Source organism: Hemicordylus capensis, chromosome 1 (genome assembly GCF_027244095.1).
Source record: "Hemicordylus capensis ecotype Gifberg chromosome 1, rHemCap1.1.pri, whole genome shotgun sequence".
NCBI lineage: Eukaryota > Metazoa > Chordata > Lepidosauria > Squamata > Cordylidae > Hemicordylus > Hemicordylus capensis.
The window spans coordinates 287,299,643-287,319,511 of record NC_069657.1 but is presented as its reverse complement, the minus strand read 5'-3'; the positions used below and the strand labels follow the sequence as shown (position 1 = coordinate 287,319,511).

General features: G+C 41.2%; 1 protein-coding gene across 3 annotated transcripts in view; it reads right to left on the bottom strand.

Moving 5' to 3' along the window:
• PXDN (peroxidasin) overlaps window positions 1–19,869 on the bottom strand; it is a 136,867-nt gene that overhangs the window by 21,495 nt on the left and 95,503 nt on the right. For all 3 annotated transcript variants that reach the window (XR_008313853.1, XM_053286030.1, XM_053286032.1), the window contains 7 exons: window positions 18,149–18,305; window positions 14,941–15,049; window positions 13,512–13,669; window positions 8,432–9,935; window positions 7,387–7,521; window positions 4,819–5,027; window positions 2,406–2,526 (listed from right to left, as the gene is read on the bottom strand). Coding sequence is in view for 2 of the 3 variants with exons in the window: in XM_053286030.1 (XP_053142005.1) it covers window positions 2,406–2,526; window positions 4,819–5,027; window positions 7,387–7,521; window positions 8,432–9,935; window positions 13,512–13,669; window positions 14,941–15,049; window positions 18,149–18,305 (2,393 nt within the window). In the remaining variant the exon portion in view is untranslated. The remainder of the gene's footprint in view (window positions 1–2,405; window positions 2,527–4,818; window positions 5,028–7,386; window positions 7,522–8,431; window positions 9,936–13,511; window positions 13,670–14,940; window positions 15,050–18,148; window positions 18,306–19,869) is intronic.

Here is a 19,869-nt window from a genome sequence, read left to right as displayed (position 1 = left end):
ATTGAGGAAGATAGGCTATACCTCCCTCGCTGCTCAGGTGGAAGAGGAATGCTGCAAGTCCATCAAACAGTCGAGGAGGAGAAAAGAGGCCTTGAAGAATATATAAAGGACAGTGAAGAAGATGCACTTAAAATGGTCAATAACATGAAACTATTCAACACCAATGAAAGAAAGCAGGCCTACAAGAAAGAACAAGTCAAGAACCGAGCAGAAAAAAGTAAAAATAAACCACTGCATGGTCAATATTTGCACAATATAAGTGGAAAATCAGACATCACCAAGTCCTGGCAATGGCTTAAGAATGGCAACTTGAAGAAAGAAACAGAGGGTTTAATACTGGCTGCACAAGAACAGGCACTAAGAACAAATGCAATAAGAGTAAAAGTAGAAAAGTCAACAACAAACAGCAAGTGCCGCCTTCTAAAGAAGCAGATGAAACAGTGGACCACCTAATCAGCTGTTGTAAAAAGATCACACAGACTGACTACAAACAAAGGCATGACAAGGTAGCAGGGATGATACACTGGAACATCTGCAAAAAATACAAGCTACCTGTAGCCAAAAATTGGTGGGACCATCACATTGAAAAAGTTTTAGAAAATGAAGATGTAAAAATATTATGGGACTTCCGACTACAAACAGACAAACATCTGCCACACAATACACCAGATATAACTGTAGTCAAGAAGAAAGAAAAACAAGTTAAAATAATCAACATAGCAATACCAGGGGATAGCAGAACAGAAGAAAAAGAAATAGAAAAAAAATCACCAAATACAAAGATCTACAAATTGAAATTGAAAGGCTGTGGCAGAAGAAGACCAAAATAATCCCAGTGGTAATTGGCGCCCTAGGTGCAATTCCAAAAGACCTTGAAGAGCACCTCAACACCATAGGGGCCACAGAAATCACCATCAGCCACTTACAAAAAGCAACTTTACTGGGAACAGCCTATATTCTACGACGATATCTATAATAACAGCAACAACATTGATAATAAAATTCAGCCATCCCAGGTCCTTGGGAAGTAGCAATAGCAATAGCAATAGCACTTACATTTATATACCGCTCTATAGCCGGAGCTCTCTAAGCGGTTTACAATGATTTAGCATATTGCCCCCAACATTCTGGGTACTCATTTTACCGACCTCGGAAGGATGGAAGGCTGAGTCAACCTTGAGCCCCTGGTCAGGATCGAACTTGCAACCTTCTGGTTACAGGGCGGCAGTTTTACCACTGCGCCACCAGGGGCTCGATGTCTGGATAAAACAAACCAGTCAATAACACCTGTCTGACTGTGTAAATAAATTAATTAATAAATATAATAGAAATAAATGGCTTACATGTCCCACAGCATAATATGGCCATTGCAGCACATCCTACACCACTGTCAGACTCTCACACAGCGATGGTGCTGCACAAGAGGGCAGTACCAGCACTAATGACCTCTTGCACAGTCACATGTCCAGGGCTAGTTCCTTTGCAAGTAGCACACACTGTATGATTGCACAAGAGGTCAGTGGTTCCAATACTGCCTTCTTGTCCAGCACTGCCACCACATGTGTAAGAACCCCATAATGGCATGGGAGATTCTGCAATGCCTCCATATATCCAACACTGCAAGCCAATATTTCCAATTTATTTGTCACAACAGAGAAACAAGTAGTTTTAAGTAGAACCATTGGAGCATAATTTTTGCTTCTTTTAAACATAGTGACTCTTAGGACCCATCCAATGTGCTGTGAGCTTTGAGTGGCTGCCGTCATGGACCAACATGGCAGATAGGTGGGGAATACCCATCAGGGTCTGCTAGTACCCCCTCCCACATGCCGTGAATTTGGTTTGCAGGAGGACAGGCAGACAGACAGTCATAGTGATCCCTTCAGAAAGTAAACTAAGAATTTTGGGACAAAGCTGTTTCCCAGACATAAACCATGCAATGTTAATACCATTTATTTTATTTTTTAAAAAGTCCACTCCACTTTTTCTGGTCTGCAGAATAAAGTGCCTTATAGTTAAATCAACAAAAGACCATGTATTTTGCCCCAAAGAAAGAAGACAAGACTGTGCTCTTGTAAAACAAGTCGGGGATCTTGAACATTTGTTTGCACAACAGCAGTCATGGGATAGCTATTTTAAAATCATTTATCTTATGGAACATTTGAAATGTAAGAAATACAACTTCCTGGTCCTTAGAAGACAAAATGACCTCTTTGATAAGATATGGACACATTCCTAAAATTCACATGCTGAAGAACTAACAAAACAAAGTGCCTAATGGATCTGATAATAATCCTTAGCTGAATGCTTTGGATATGTCAAAAAACTTTTTTACACAGATTGGCAGAACCCTATTTGTATTTAAAGTAAGACTGATTTAAACATCACAATTACTTTAAAATTACCTTGGTGTGTTTGTCATTTTCATATGCTTTGAAGGCTTGTCTTCACGAAAACTGTAATCAAGAGAACGTCTTCCTCGAAAGTGATAAGAAAAGGCATTGAACTGTCCTCTAGTTCTGCAATCTGAAAGTGAACCGGATGTTATGGGTTACTAATAAGATATGGGCAACGTGCAATGCCAAATAAACAATTTATTATAAATGTACTGTTCCCAGTACACGTGTTTATAGGAAGCCTTTCTTCCCCAAGAACAGAAAATTATTAAATGTGAAATATACCTACAAAAATCCTCAGAAACTGGCAGTGCATTTAAAAATCTACAGTAGGCAGACAGAGCATGGATTGTACAACATAACTTGTTGCACTTGGGGAAGGAGGCCTTGGCTCAAAGTGAGTGGTTCCTTTTGTAGGTGCTGCATGTTACCGCGCAGAGCGCACTGCATTTAAAACAATATGCTGTTGCATATACTGGTATACTGTGGAAGTAAATAACCAGTGAATAATATAGAATTGAGCAGAAACTATTAAGTGATGTTAAATAATGTGGGGAATGACAGCTGAGGACCAGATTGTAGGGAATTTTCCTACTGTATTTTCCTGATTGAGAGTGGAAGGGAATGTTATAATGAAATATGCAAGCTATTTCATGCCATTATTGCCAAGTGGAAGTTCATCATCACAATTTTCAGCCTGAAAGCACTAAACAGATCCCTCTTTATGGGGCACCACTGCAGAGTTCTATGGTTTGGGAGTGTAGAGGTGGTGCTCTAAGGAGCATATTTATACAAAGAACAAAAAGGGAATAATGAGTTGTCAATAGCCATGCAGAAAAGGAATAAGCTGAGATATCAAACATCTGTGCTCAGAGAGAGAGAGAGAGAGAGAGAGAGAGAGAGAGAGAGAGAGAGAGAGAGAGAGAGGCTAATTGCCTTACCATGTTAGAAGAGTAATTCTGTGGTTAAAAATTATTAGCCAAACTTAGTATTCTGTTTTTGTTATTATGTAAAAGAACAGCTGGGTTTTTAAAAAATGATGATACTACCTTTGAAAAAAGTTCCAAGAAAAGATAAATTTCAATAACAAAAATAAGTTAATATCTACCCTGGAAAAGTGTTCAGGGGTTAGGAAAACAGGAAGGATGAGAAAAACAACTGCATCCTACTATATAGTGGTTCAAGAATAAAGAGCTGACGGAAGTCCTGCTATTTCATTATAACCCCTGACCAACCTATGGGATTTTAATTATACCATAAGGAGAAGTAATTGTTTAGAGAACATGAGCAATATCCCTCCCTTATCTTGAGCTAAGCCTAGACCCCTTCAGATTCAGGCCTGACTTGAAATGGGCTTTGCCAATGCCCCAACTGCAATGCACTCCTTCCTCCCCAAAAGTTCCCCCCATTTCAAATACCAAACAAAAATATTTTTCTTTTTAAATCCTCTAACCTTTTGAGAAAGTGGCCGCGGGGGTTTGCTCCGTAACTGGATATAATGCTCCTCAGCATGCTCAGCTTGCATGCATCACTTCTTGAGAAAATGACAATCTCATGCTCTCCAGCTATCATCTTCATCGTCATCATCATCTCTAGCTCAAGAATATAATTTCTGCCCTCCCAACCTCTTCTTAAATGTAAGTTTTTGTGTTTTGAAAGAAGGTGGCAGGGCTAGCAGGGGAAGAGGATTTATTTAACACTTACCCCACCCCCCAAAAAGCCCTCAAAAGAATTTTTTTAAAAAGGTTTTGAGTTTTTTGTTTGCTTTAAAAAAACATTTTTAAGGAAAGCTTGTTGGGGCGGGGGGACTAGGAATTCATTTATCCTTACTGCTGAAGAGGGGACAAAAACAAATGTCACAAATACTCATAATCCTAGGGAAGTGGGACACATTTCCCCCCTCCTCAAACTGCCCCCCCCCACGAACCCCACCCCCCTCTTTCCAATCCTTTGCAAATTGCTGTAGACTTCTCTGAAAGAGGAGCTGTCTGAGAAGTTTGAGGGACATGGAGTGGCAGAAAAAGGGGAAGGCTGCCAGTGTGTTGCAATTTCTAACTGAGCAGAATGTTATGCATTATGAATATGATTTTCAAGGTTTTAACGTATAGGCATGTATTTGTTAAATTTGCATGTATGGTATTCACCTCTCAGGAAGATTTACATTGGGATTATTACACTTTGTTATCCATAACAGCCTTGTGACATAAAGGAGAGAAATATGCTGACCTGGCCAAAGTCAGCAATTAGTTTCATGGTTAAACAGGGCTTTGAACCCAGTCAAAGCCTGACACATTACCCATGACACCATATTAAACAGGATTTATGCTGGAAGAACAGCCTTAGAAAGTCTTCAAAATGGTCAGCTTGATATCAGATATTCTTTAATTACTTTCCCTGCCTAATACTTGTACAATACACCTACCTTCACAGCAATCTTGCCACATTCTTAGATCAACTTTAGGAATCTCTTCGCAGCTTCCATATCCATGAGGAAACTCTGTCACTTTAAAAACATCACGTTGCACTTTGGTTATGTTGTCACCATTGTCACACAGAATTCTGGCAAGGGACGCCTGCTTGATCTGAGTCAACTGAGCTGGACTAAAAACACCAGGGTTCTCATGCCATAACCTGTAGTCTCACATAAAATAAAGATAAATTCTTAGACAAAAATAAATGAGACAGAGCAAATAAATTAGGCAAAAAATTTTTGACAAAAAAAATAAAGATAAAAGAGTTCTAGTAAGAACAGGCTTCAGCTTTGCGTGAAGTATCTATCATATGCATTTTATACGCATACAATTAAGTACATGTATTTTAACGGCAAATTGGTTCCTAGTTTGATAATTATCTACCCATTTACTGGCTGTCATTTAGACTAAATCATTCATGAGTCCCACTGAAATTAGTGGGACAAGTTAGATATGAGTAACTTATCTCATTAATTTCATTGGGACTATTCAAGAGTAATTTAGTCTTGATGTCAGTTACTTAGTTCTCTCTTTCCTGACATATTTGGAGAATCTGATCATATTCCCACAGTGTTCTTTTTAAATTAAACAACCAGGGAGAGCCGAGTTCAAATCCCTGCTAAGCCATGAAATTCACTGGGTGATTCTCACGTATCTCTCAGCCTAACCTACTTCACAAGGTTGTCATGGGGATAAACATAGCCATGTACACTGCTCTGAGGTCCTTGGAGAAAGTGTGGGAGAGATGTAAAAACAATACAAAATACACACAAACTTAAAAACATAGCTTATCATTGAACTGTTATGTTTAATCTTGAAATGAATTCTACTTCAACATAAATAAGTTACCAAAATAGATTTCAGTATATGCCTCAATAGAGACATATTGCCTCAAAGGGGACAAAAATATCCCTCAAAATGGGCAAAATTTGTCAATATGCCTCAAAGGGAACAAAACGTCCTCTTTTTACGGATGTGCATGGAAACAGTTAAGAGGCCCTTTATGGCATGTGCAGGCATGTCATGGACTTCTGGACAACAGGGGCAATGGGGCAGCAGGGAGGTATGCTGCCATCCCAATGAACTTTTACGAAAATGGACGCTGGCGGGGGAAAGCAGCGGGAGGGGTAAGTGCACTCTCCCCCACTCTTAAAGCAACACCTCTGCTGCGGTTCCGTGCACATTCCTACCTCTTTGTAGATTCACTGGTAATAACCTCAGAGATGGTTTGCAGATGAATGTATGTGACTCAGTATCTAGTACTCAGTTATTTGGCAACAGGTTAATATATGAAAAAAATGAAAGCTCAATTGAAAAGTGTTCTATTTGTGCCAATATGAAACATCTGTCTATCATGTTTTATTCATGGTGGCTTATACACACATATATATGGCATAGCCTGATGCTGAAGATTTCTTTGCCCCTTTGCCATTTGTTCCAGCGAATTTCAGGTTAGAAATTAATAGCAACATCTTAAAATTCTCCATCTACATAGGGACAAGTCTGTCCTGTGGGAAGATAGGTCAGTAGTTTTGGGCACTAAAGAGCTGAACAACTAGCTGTTGGGGTGTTTGTGTGTGTGTAAATTTATTGTTGATTAACAAGCAGAAATATAATAGGCAAGATGTTTTGGCTTCCGTCTTCTTCGGTTGCTCTGATGTTATAACGTCTGATGATATACAGTAACATGAGAGCAACTAAAGAAGGCAGAAGGCAAAACATCTTGCACATTATATTTGTTTGTTAATCAACAATAATTTATAATACAAGCTGACCTGGCGCAGAGCATCTGCACTCATAGTTTTCCCTTGGTGGCCAGTGGCTGCTTTTACTCGGCAGCAACAGCCACTTTGCCTCGGCCCGCTGGCGGCCGCTTCTCCTCAGCCCATGCGGCCGCTTCTCCTCGGCCTGCTGGCTGACCCGCCAGTGGCCGCTTTGCCTCGGCCGGCCCAGCAGCAGCTGCTTCTCCTCTGCTGGCCGGCCACCCAAAGTTAATTGGTAGCTTGCTCACGAACTCTTGCGAGAGCTGCCACACATGGCATTAGCGACGGGTACGTTTACGAGACTATCTCTCTCTCTCTCTCTCTCTCTCTCTCTCTCTCTATATATATATATTCTTTTTTATTAACTATATCCTTCTGGGATCCAGAAAATACTTGTACAGAGTTCTGTTTGCAGCTTTGAAAATCATCCATCTCCCCCACACCCAATATATAAGAAGCAGGAAGTTCCATGATTTTCAAAGCAGAAAAAGAAACGGGGAAGAAGAGAGGGGCAAGTTAAACATCTATCAAAGAAGGAGGAACAATTCATCTCTGCCCATCTTACAAATAAATCTATAGGTCTCCCTTTTCCATTTCCCCAGCCATTCCCACATCTTTCCATGCAGTTTTCCTTTTCATCCCATGCTAGCACACTATGGCAACTCCCAGTATTATTAAGGAGAGAAAGACAAAAAGGACACAAAGCCTTTATGGTTAAATTTTTAAAGAATCACTTCCATTATCCACAAAACCTACCTGTCTCCATCCCGGAGACGTTTAAACTGTGTGCTCAAGAGACACATCAGTGTTGGTCCCAATCTGCTCCCAGGAACTAAATCTTCTACCATAAGAGCAGGAAACAAATCTATGTTCAGTGGTGAACCATATAATCTATCACAGGAAAGACAAACGATTGTGGATGATCATATATCTGTATCTGTGAATTTATTATATCACATATATAAGAGCTATAGATAAAATTTCACACAACGAAGTGGGAAGAAAAGAGCCTGCTTTTGCTACATGTTATTGCTTGAAGTTATTGTTGCCGTGCCTTCAAGTGCTTGGAAGTGGTGGATTTAATTTTAGCCAGTGTTTACTAAAGCAGTCTTCAAAAGAGATTCCTCAGGACCAGAGCTATTGACTCCTTCCACCACCACTACCACCCCACTTTCTTTCCACAAGTGCTGATTAGACAGGAATTTGTCTTTCGGCTTGTGCTGAGTGTCCTTCCTTCCCGAGTCAATAATCAGATATTGTCCCCCCAGATGTAATCAGTATCACTTCCAGGTAATTCCAAGCCCTAGTTTATTTCTATTATTAATAAAGTGCTGGGTTTGTGGAACCTGATTTCTAAGGCAAGGCCACTTACAGCTTTTGTATAACTCAGAAGTTCAGTCCCAACATTTTAAATATTATTTGGTCCATTAAAAGGTACTATGCAATTTTATCTGTATTGTGTGCCTTGTGGGTCTAACAGCATTATTAAAACTAGGAGTCAAAGAACAGCACGTGCAAATCTTGTCCAGGAGAAAATCTGTCCTCATTCTTAGAACGCCCCCCACCCCCGCCCAAGCCAAATCATAAGCTGCTTAAGACCCCAACCTGCACACAAAGAAAAGCAAGCACATGTGTGGTTCTTCCACTGAAATGAACAGGGAAACTGACTACACAGAGAGCTCCATGTATGCATCAGGAAGTGCATAGAAATATGATTGGGATTTGTTTTGGTTTTTTCCATTTTAAAAAATTCAAGATTATTCTACAGTTGCGGAAAGGATCAATTATATCTGAAACTCACCTGCTAAGTTTATCTCTGATATTAGGATTCTTAATTTCATTTTTCAAATCTTCAAAGGTGTGCGCAGAAGAAAGGTTACAGTAAACTCTAAAATCATGGTAAGGTGGGATTCCATGATCTCTGCCTCTTTGGATATTCATTGCAGCCAGATCTAAAGCTACAGCCCGTGCCATGGAGAACAGCCTTTCTGTCAATTCTGTATTGAGTAGCTGTGATGTCACACGCATCTTACCCGCAACACCAAATAACCCTCTTAGAAGTGGATCAATGCCTCCTTCATTTACAATCCGAAACGGAGAAAAGAATGCTTTATGAAGAGGTATATGGCCTTGTGGAATAGTTTCAAAGTTTTCATCCAAGCGATACAGTATAGGATTTATCAGTGTATGACCAAACCTAAAAGCGGCAGTTGCAAACTCATTAGTTATGCCAGAATTAATATTAGGATTATAACCTTTATATTCGCCAAGCATCTTTAAGCCTACCTCTCCCAAGATTTTAGGTAGCCAGTGGCTGTATGTTATGTGTTGCATTTCTGCACCAACAATTTTGCGCGTTTCATGATATATTGTATCACCATCCCAGTGTGGGTTGAGTTTCAGTAATTCTGTGGCAATTCTGTTGTGTTCTCTGAACCACAGTGTATGCATACTGGTGAGCCCCAGCTGTTCATTGGCACGATGATCGCCAGCTAAGAAGCAAGGAATTGGGCTCTCGTTTTCATCTCTCATGCATTCTGTTGGAGGGCCAGTAGCAAATGGAAGAAGAGGCTTGCCAGATCTCTGAACAATGCCCTGTCTTAGAAGGCCCCTGTGACTTGCTAGATCTCTGATTTCTTGTGCCTCATGTTCTGAACTGCCATATACATTGGATGCATCAATATAGGAAGTCAGCTGGTTGATCTGTTCTCGAGGATAAACAGAATTCATGAGAAGGGATGTCATGCCACTTCCACAAACTGGACTTGAACGTACAAAAAACATACACCGTGCTCCATTTCTGACTCGAGGATCATTGGGCGGGATCATGATGGAGAAACATGGAGGGTCATTTGTACAAACTGAACTGCAGTGCTGACCATCAGAAAATCTGGCCTCACTTAAAGCCGCAACTGTGGAGTCAAGGTCATGATCTAAGAATTGCCCCCACTGCATTAGCATATGACTAAACTGGTCATCAGGGGTTATTGTTTCAGTCCCTATCAGAGTAGTTGAAACTAAGCGAGGCATTGGGAGTGTGAATCCATTATAACGCCGGTTAGATCCAATGCCCCTTGGCAAATTAAATCCATTTTCATACACTGACTTCAACAAGCGTTCAAAGGCTGTCAAAGAGGCTCCCCACATTGGATGCTGCAAATTATTGCAGGTTCCGTCATGTGTTCTGTATTTTTGGTGATAGCACATATCTGAACAGTTATTAACACGCCTATGAGCTGTGCAACCTGACAGGTTGGCTATCAGGTTCAGATACTGTGGAGATACAAGATCATTATAGTGATAGCCTGAAACAGATCAGAGAAAGAGAGAAAAAATAAATGCTTTTTCAAGTACTGGAAACAAAGTCATAAATGCTAGGATGATACAATTTAATGAGTGCAATTGTGTAGATTAGGCAACTAAAGCTTTAATTAATTTGTTGGTGGACACACTACTTTTTAGAGGGGTTTTTAAAGTTCTGGTGTGTTACTGTAATAGGGAATGGTAAAGAAAATATTAAAGACACAGTCTTTCCTTCTGACAAGGAAGGAAATTTATTATTCCACTGTATAATAAATTGTATGTAAAATAAAATATAAAACAAAACAAAAACTGACCAAAAGTAATAGACAGACTTCAGAGCTCAGCCTTGAACAGCTTAGAACCCAATCTATACGTGATGTGAAAAATACAAAACACACCTTGAAATCCAACTCCTATACAACTACTTCAGGGTTTTGTTTTGGTGTTTTTGCCTTTTCCACTTTTATATAAATAATACAAAGTCTTTTTCTTTTGCAAGACTGTGAATGAAATAGCCTTCCTATTTACTGGACAGGCCTGAAAATTTCTTTTTTGTGATTGCACCTCAAAAATATTATTTCATTTTATTACTTATTAAATGCATACTGCTCCACTATAGCAGGCCTTCTCTGAGTAGTTTAAAGATTTGCTTTAAAGCAATAAATGTTTACTATAACCAATAAAATCAATAAAATTCATAGTAACAATCCAAATGTAAACATAAGGATTAAAATAGCAAATAAAAAAAAATTCCCCAAAACAAACTCAGCTGAAAGCTTGCTGAAAGAAGATCTTTACTTCCCGATCTCAAAATGGACCTGCCAAATCAACCTTATCAGGTAGACAGATACAAAACTGGGATACCACTATTGTGAAGTCTCTGGAGCTTACAGTCACCTTCCATAATTCTGACAGCAGCTACAATTGCAGAAATGACTCAAACAATCTGTGAATGATATGTGCATGCAGAATGGCAGGATACCTACCAGACTGCTATTTGTAGAAGATATCTAGAGATGGTTGTTTTGCAATGAATCTCAGTTTTTGGATTATACAGCTTAATTTCTGAAGATAAGAAATTCATTTAATAATGAAGGTATATTATTTCAAAATCCACATAACTCTCTAGTGGCTGTTGTAAATTAGGAGCCTTTTCCTACTGTAAAAAGGTATATGCAGAAGCTTTAAATCTATGCAAGATTGCCCCACTCCCAGCATCTTTGCCCTTCCTCCAGCCTGTCAGACAGTAACACAATGGAGTCAGGTTCAAACTGGAGCCTAATCATATAGTGACCAATGTCGATAAGCCCAGTCTGTGTCATCAGAGGTCAACAAATTATGCCAGAGCTTGATACCAAGCATTATTTTTTTACTAGCCAGCTCTGAATTTGAATCCCGATGTGATCTTTACTCCTTAAATGCAGGGAATAACAATTATCGAGATCTGATCAATGTATATTGGAATCTAAATATAAGTGGCTCCAAGTCCATACGTAATGGGCACAATGCTTGTTCAGCCCCAGGCTTGCCTATCATCTATGTGTTGAAGATGTCAGGAAAGTCAAAGAAGCACATGTTGAAGAAGCATATATTGGGAAAGTGGTATGATCCTGGTCTCTTAACAGAAGATCTCTGCATGGGGCTTCATTTCTTTCCCATTCAAATATATTTCAAGTACCCCAGTATGCAAGTACACATGCTGGGGTTAGAAATGAATGGGAAGAGATTATGAAGAGCCAAATGAAAATCTTGTTGGGATGAGAAAGTAAGAAAATATCTTCAGGAAATTTCAGCAATATCTGACACAATTTCACTCTTCTGCCTTCTCTTTTAATAATAATTAACATTATTAATTTGGCTAATGTTAGTAATTAAAAATAAATGTTGGTTGACTTGATGGAAATTACTCAGTCGTCCCATTTGAATTAAAATTGTTCTTTTAATTTGAGTGGGTAATTTTTCTGATCATATCAGCCATTAATGTTTAACAACAAGAACAACTACTTATATACCACTTTTTTAAAAAAGTGTCCAAAGCTGTTTACACAGAGAAGTAATATATAAGATGGATCCCTATTCCCAAAGGATCACGACAGTTGACTAACAAACAACTATCCTTGAATACTGTTTGAAGGTGTCATCAATAAGTTCACTTTGTTTCTATGAGGCTGCAATACTATGAGGCTGTTCACACGAGAAACCCTAACCAGACTCAAGCATCCCTACCTAGGTAGGGCTGCTCATGTGAAGTGCCGGGATCAAGGCCAATCCCTCCTGGGTAGCCCAGGATTTTTACTAGACCATGTGCCTGGGTCATGTGTATGCTTGGGCTGCATGCAGCCCAAGCAGACACAGAGCCGAGTGCCTAGAGTGTCCAACTCACAGCATAATCACTCAATGCATCGCGCTCATCGTGCGATGCATTGTGGGATATCTGGAAGCCGGGATGCATTTTTCTAGCCTCCAGAACACTGTGCAGCTCGCAAAAGTGCTGGTCATGTGGGCCACAGCCCAGGACCACACTGATCACGATCAGATAAAGGGCTCCAAAGGGGCGAGGGGAGGAAGCCTTGAAATGCTTACCTGCCCCACAGACAATCTGTTCTCCCTTGTGATCCCGGGGCGGATCGTGAGACAGTGGCTGGCTCCTGCCTGAGTGGCCAGATTTGGCTTTTTAAAAGCCAAATTCTGGCTTACGGCCCATTTGACCCATGAGTATACCCCTTAGGTTCTGGCAACCATGGCTCCTGTTGGCAGCACAGGGTGTCTGGGCCCGGACGCCCCCAGGACTTCCATAATGCACCATGAAAACCAGGAGGCACACCAGTCGGGAAGCTACTCATGTGTAGGTGCCGCATGTTGGTGCCATGGAACCGACACATGATCCGTTAGCCCAGGTTTCAGGAGTGCTTGCGCCCTAAACCCTGGCTAACAGCTGGGGCTCCTAACAGGGTTTGCCACCATGCTGCCACCTGGAGCCGTGTGGCTCCCAGCGGTTCACATGCGCTGGCAAAACCAGGGTGGGCTTTCCTAGCCCGGTTTTGCCTGCACGTGTGAATAGCCCCATTATAGCATTAAGGCAACCTTCAAATTAGTTACAATGAATCATATGCAAATCAAAGGCTCAACTGCATGATCGTCAATGTGTTAACTTGTCTGTTGACAACTACTATAGGACAAAATGTGCTAAAAGTCATCCCAAAAGGTAGTGTTCAATCTTTCCCTGAAATTTTCCAAAGGAAAGAAATTTATGCAGGATCAAGCTTCATTGCTGAACAGCTGATATATCTAACTTCCTCTAAAGTTGTTGCTTCTGTTTCAGTCAAAGTTGTTGATGGAAACAATGATCCATCTTCAGTGAACTGTTGTTTGTTGTTACCATGTTTTAGTGGTAATTATTCCCCCCCCCCTCTATTTAGAATTGTCTTACACGTTTTAGTACAGCACTGATTAAACTAAAGTGGGCTGGAAATCAAAATAAAATACTTTGTTATATAAAAAAATAATTTTTGAAGCAAAGTTAATTGAAGCCCACACAGAATAGAAGATATATGGAAGGTGTTAAGGAAAACACTGACTTGTTCCATTTAGATCCACCATTAAACCATCTTGTACGTGTTCTTGAATTAGCTGTAATGTCCTTTCAAATATTTCTCCAGCTCTCGCTTGCTCAATAGTGTAGGGATCTCTTGGGTATCGAAATAACGCTAGCAAATCATTTGGAGAACGAGGGCGACTAGCAGATGAAAACAGGAAAATGAAGTAAAAACAAAAGGATAAAATACCCATTGAGTATTATAACAAAGGAACATTAAGACTGTTACATTATAGTATTACTGAATAATTTATAAATATGTACATTTTTTTACTAACACAAACTGTAAGCAAATACATACATACATACATATACATACTATCAGCTGACAGCTTCACATGACTGTTGAGTAAGGACTGTCAAGCACGCTACATTTTAGACAACTAAACAAAGGGAATGGAACCCTGCTTTAGTGCTTCTGTGGACTGACTGGCTGACATCCTGACTAATGAAGCGTGTGTGCTTTGAAGGACTGTGAAGGTATGACAGGAGCCCTGGTCCAACTCTGCCCCCTCCCCCTGTTCCTTGTGCATGCATGCATGCTGTGATAGAAGAATCCGAGTAACACTCCTCATGCTCTGGAAGGGTTCTCCAAGATTGGAAACACATTGCTGAACCTCAACTACAGGTTTCCAAAATTAGAGAGCCCTTCCGGAGAACAGGGGGCATTTGGAACTCTAATGGTTTTGGTGCAACAGAGCACAAGCATGGGAATGAAGGAGCCACATGAGGACTCTTGTCGCACCTCCACAGTCCCTTGAAGAGCAAATGCTTCATTACCCAGGATGTCCACCTCTGCAAACTGATGTATTAAATCCAATAAGAAAATATAATTAGATGATAAATATAGATTTTTGGTTGTGGTTGAAATGGCACTATGGCGAATTTCATGCACTGTTTTGCTGCTGTGACTCTGGGTTTGAAAAAAGCCTCTTCACACACCCTAAAACTCAGAGAAACTTATGCCATGTCCTCCAAAGCAGCTCAAGGCATTCTGCAACAGAAGAGACCCCTGGTGTGCACCAAAAGAAGCTTTGAGATGAATTCTTCTTTAGAAAACTGCTATTTGGTTTCCATTTAGAAATACTGAATTGACTGAAATCTGGAAATTACTTGGGAGCATGTATAATTCACAAGGCTTTTACTCAAGGAATCACATGCACTGCAGTGAGCATGCTGGTGCCATAAGCAGGAAAAGTGCATTACACTACCAAGACTGCAGATGATGTCTGGATGTACCCATACTGAACTAATTAGACAAAAATAGGAAACCTTGTAAATAAAGGATTTATAAGGATCAACCATGTTTCTAGCTAGACTGCCATGTCCCCTTAAACTACAGCTTCAAAATGAACAATTAATGCACCAACTCATGGTCATACTGAAAATAAAACCTCCAGACAACACAATACCTGTCAAACAAATGTGTGCGTGTTGAGTTTATTGCTCTGTCAACAGTAGCAATTGCTTCAACAATTGAGCTGGCTACAAATGGATCTCCATTTCGGCTGACATCAGGAACTGCAGGGAGAAAAGGGGGAAAGCTGCAAAGTTCTCCATACACAAAAAATGCACAGTTTACACAAAATCTAGACCAGTAGTTCTTAATGTGGGGTTGACCAGATGTTGCTGGGATGTTCTCCCAGCATCCTCAGCCACAATAATTTAAGAACCATTGGTCTAGACACTACATCATTTTGGTACTAACAAAGAAAGCCACTTTTTCTAAAAGCTCTATTTCTTTTGCAACTAAAAATTATTACTCTCTTGGGAATGTTATAAAAAAATTAAATTGCTCTTGGAGAAAACTCTATTCTTTAGCAACTGTAATTAGAAAAATTACTAACATACGATCGGTGGTAATATAAGTGGTTTAGAGCTTAATCAAAGAGATTAAACCATGATTAAACCATGTGTGTCATTACTCATGTAATTAGTTTTACACACCTAATGAAGTTTTAGACTTCGGTTTACTGAATATCACTTCCCCAGCTGTGTCATATGGCCAACCACTTTTTTTAAATTGAGGAGCACTTCAAAGGCAGAATGGAAGAGGTCATGGCAGTCTATGGTACAACAAAAAAACCTTGCCAAACCTCTAAAGAAACCCTGGGGGCCTTAGATGTACCTAAAGTTTATCCCTGGTTTCCAGCCATATTAGTCATTGTATTGCCAACACAGCAACAGATCCCAACAACGAATGAAGCGGGCCTAGTTCAAACAGCTGCAAGGACTCTGTGAGAACCCACACACTATTCCATTTTTTTAAATCCTGACTGCAACTGTGCAAAAGTGCAAACATTTTGGAGGACTCTACTGTACTTCAGAAGCATTCTATAATAGCAAAGACATCCCCTTGCCTTAAGGGACACTCTCCACTATTATGGAGTGCTTCCCGAGCATGCAGTAGCCCTTAAAAATATTTGTGCTCTAGCACCCTTGTGCAATTGAGATTCAGAACACAGTGGAGCAGCATGGAGGCTTTCACTATGGAGGTATCACTTCACTTCACGTTTCACTGCATGGTATCGCAGCCACTGAACCTCTACAAAAGTAGGAGAAAACTGGGTGTTCCGTAGTATGAAAGTCTACCCTCTCGATCTTAAAAGCTTGTTTTGTTTTACGGTCTCTCTTTAACTTCAACAGTTTGTTGAAAGTCTGCTGGAACTTAATTGCACTAACAAGAACAACAGTTCTTGCCAATTTTTCATCACCATACTGACTCACCATTCATTTCCATCCTAGTTTCTATAAAGTTTACTTGTCATGTAGATCAAAAGTTAACTAGAGGTTTTGGAGACAGGAAGTTGAATCTAACTCAAAATGTAATGAACCAAAATCCAGAGGGCGGCCACATTGCTGGATGCTCGTGAATCTGATTTTGTTCATAATATGTAGATAACCATATCTAATGACCAGCACAGGCTTTGACTTCATGTGCACATTTACAAACAGTGACTTATGAATATCAAGGGAAATATGCAACTGAGTCCTATATATATTTACTCAGATGCAGGACTCACTGACTGACATTCCGACCATCAAAGCACACACGTAAGGATGGACTGCAGGGATGTGGCTGAGGCCTGCAGGTGATCCCCCCAAGCCCTCTACACGTGTGCTGTTGTTCAAGAGAGCAAAACGGACACCCTGCTCTGCCCAAAGTCCTTTGGCAGCTCCCCCCGCCCAGGCTTTACCAATGCATCCACGCACCCCAAGCCATGCCCCCTGCGTCTGATGTCAGATGCAAAGGGTGGGGCCAATGCCAAGAATGGAGCCCATCAGCCCCAGCAGAGCTTCTCTTCCCCAGTGATTCCACAAACTGCTGATTGGAGAAGGGAAGGTCTGCCAGGGCTGATGGGCTCCGTTCTTGGCACTGGCCCCGCCCCCTCACAGGGACATCAGATGCAAGGGCCGCACCAATACCGGGGAGAAGGTCCCTCTCCCATCCCTCCCCAGTCAGTGTTTCAGTGAAATGCTGGCTGGAGAGGAGAGCGGTGTGCCTCGCGCTTCCAGCTGGAGATCATTTCATTTGCTGTCTGTCTGCGGGAGAGGGCAAGGGAGAGCCTTGATGGCTTCCTGAGACCCTGGCAACCAGAGCGGACAATTGTCCTCCCTTGCGCCATGATCCCTATGTCCCTTGCTCTGTCCTTGTTCTGGAAGAGAGGAAACATGTCACTGGGGGTCAATGACATCTTTCCTTTCCAGATTGCTTCTTGAATACAGGCAGAGTAGAGACATTTTACTATTTGCACAACAGCACACATGCAGAGGGACTGGGGAAGCTGCAAGTGAGCCATAGTGACATCTTCACAGTCCCTCTTTACCCACATGCTTCAGCAGTCAGGATATCAGCCACTGAGGCAATTCTCAGGATAGCCAAAAAACAGGCTAAGGGAGCCCAGCCCGCTTTCTGGAGACCATGAAAACCACCAGGCTTGCAGGCAAGACCATTTGCTCTCAAGCAGTTGCTCTCAACCTGCTTATGGAGCCCTCCTCTAAGCCCAGGTTAGCAAAGCGAGCGCTCCGCTAACCTGGGCTCTACGATCGTGTGTTGCCATGGTGTGGCTCCACAGAGCGGCAACACAGGAGGAGACCCCGGCCGGGAGGCTAAAAGCTGCTTCCCGGGCTCAGGGATCTCTCCAGCATGCCCCGCACACTCACGCAGAGCATCCTGGAACTTCCAGGGGACGCACAGCCCCCGATCCCCGCAGCCCCTGCCGGCTCCGTGACAGAGCCGGCAGTCATGTGGGCGGCTGATCCAGCTGTCCAAGGCTGCTGCCTGTTCGTGTGCAGGGAGAACAGGCTAAGCCCGCTCTCCCCGCTGACCCTCTCGAGGTGGGTTTCACTGACCGTGAGACTCACCTCACTGTGTTAAAGGAGATTTACTCCTACATAAGTGTGCTTATTGCTGAAGACTTTGAGCACTTTCCTCTATTTAAAGTCACAAAGTAAAGATATCACTCAACAAGGAGAAATTTAAAAAGCTGAATTACTCAGGTGATTATTCAGGCCAAGACTCTTTAGTACAGAAGCTGCATATCGGAAGCTTTTGAAGAGTTTGAAGATTTTCATAAAATAATTAATCTCTAGCTATGCACTGCAATTTGTAAATCTTACCATTTACACTTAGTACCATACTAACTGATGAATATCCAATAGTATTCCGTGCAAGGCATTCATAACGACCTTCATCTGCTGGTCCAACATCACGAATAGTAAGATATCCCTCAGGACTAACATGAAATTTTCCACTTTCTGTGACCTGAACACCATCCTGCAGCAAATCAGAATGCCAGATTACTGTGATAATTTTGTTAGCATTTCAGATTATGCTAAATTCTTCAAGCTACTTCTTCAGAAGCAATGTCTTTTTGAAGTAGAAATTTGGTTTTGAAACTGCTAATACTTAACTTTCTATTCATCTCAACCATTTTTAAATGCCAGTGCACTTATTCAAGAGTAATTGTGACTAGCTAAAAGATAAAACAGCACACCAAATTAATCACATTCCTATTTATATATTTTTTTAAGTTGCACAGAATACAAAATAGAATATGCAGACAGGGCATGCACACATACACACTCACCTAAATGTACAGAAAGGTTATCCAGAAACACCTAAAGTGCAGTCCAGAAGAAACCTGCACAACTTGTGATCCATCATGATAGACTGGCTATTAGCCAAGTTCTAGACTCTGCCAGCTACTGGACATGTTCTCCTTGATTTTTAGGTCCCACGCAGGTGGGAAGTGGAAATTTAGCCCTTTGTTCCCACCACAGTTCTGAGTCAGTTTCCTTCCAGCCTCTATTTAACCCTGGGAGAAGTTCCCATTGATGCCAATGGTAGCTTTTCTTTGGGGGCCAACAGCAGTGCAACAGCCCCAAACAGCAGTGCAACAGCCCCAATCAGCCCCAATCAGTCCAGATCAGCCGCTCACAGGAAGCACATCATGCTCTAATGACAAACTTAACATCATTTAAAGTTTTGGCATTTATGGTGGGGCTACAAGTTCCACTCAAATGTCTTTAAAGCCTAGTTACCCCTTTTGCTTTGGAAATTGGAGGTAGGCAAGTATGATTTGAAGTAGAACACTCTGGTGTGAGAAGAGAGCCAAAGCCTTCTTTCCTCTACAGATTATTTGCTACCGACTGCTTTTTCCAAAGTCCAGATTCCATGCCCATCTTTACACTGGAAGTAATTGGTAGGAATTATTTATTTATTTATTTATTTATTTACTTATTTAATAAATAAATGTGTATACTGTCCACTACCGAAGTCTCTAGGCAGTTGTCAGCATAAGACAAACCAAGAATAAAACAAACCAATAATTTAACAGTTAAAACATAAAAACCAGATTAAAATATCCATAAAAACACCATTAACTAAAAGGCTTGGCTGAAAAAGCTTGGTTTCCTAACAGCCACCAGGGATGGAGGTGCTCTAATCTCAGCAGGAAGTGCATTCCACAGCCCTAGGACACTTAAGGAGAAAGCTTGCCTTTGAGTCACCACCAGATGAGCTGGCAGCACCCTCAGACAAACCTCCCCTGAAGATCTTAATAGGCGGTGGGGTTCATAACAAAGAAGGCATTCTCTTAAATTAGCTGCAAGGAAAAGCTAATAAGCAGGCAAAAAATTAAGTAATCTCTACCCTCCTAAAGCATCTTTGCTGGGATTCATGTCCTTCCAGAAAACCTTTAAAGATACAAGGTTGAGATGGAATGTGTAGTGCTATTATTAATTAAAACTGAAGGTTATTTATCTGTGCATTATGCCCAAGGCACCCCTAAAGCACGGCAGTGAGACAGTTAAGCCTGCCACTTAACCCGGGTTTCGGG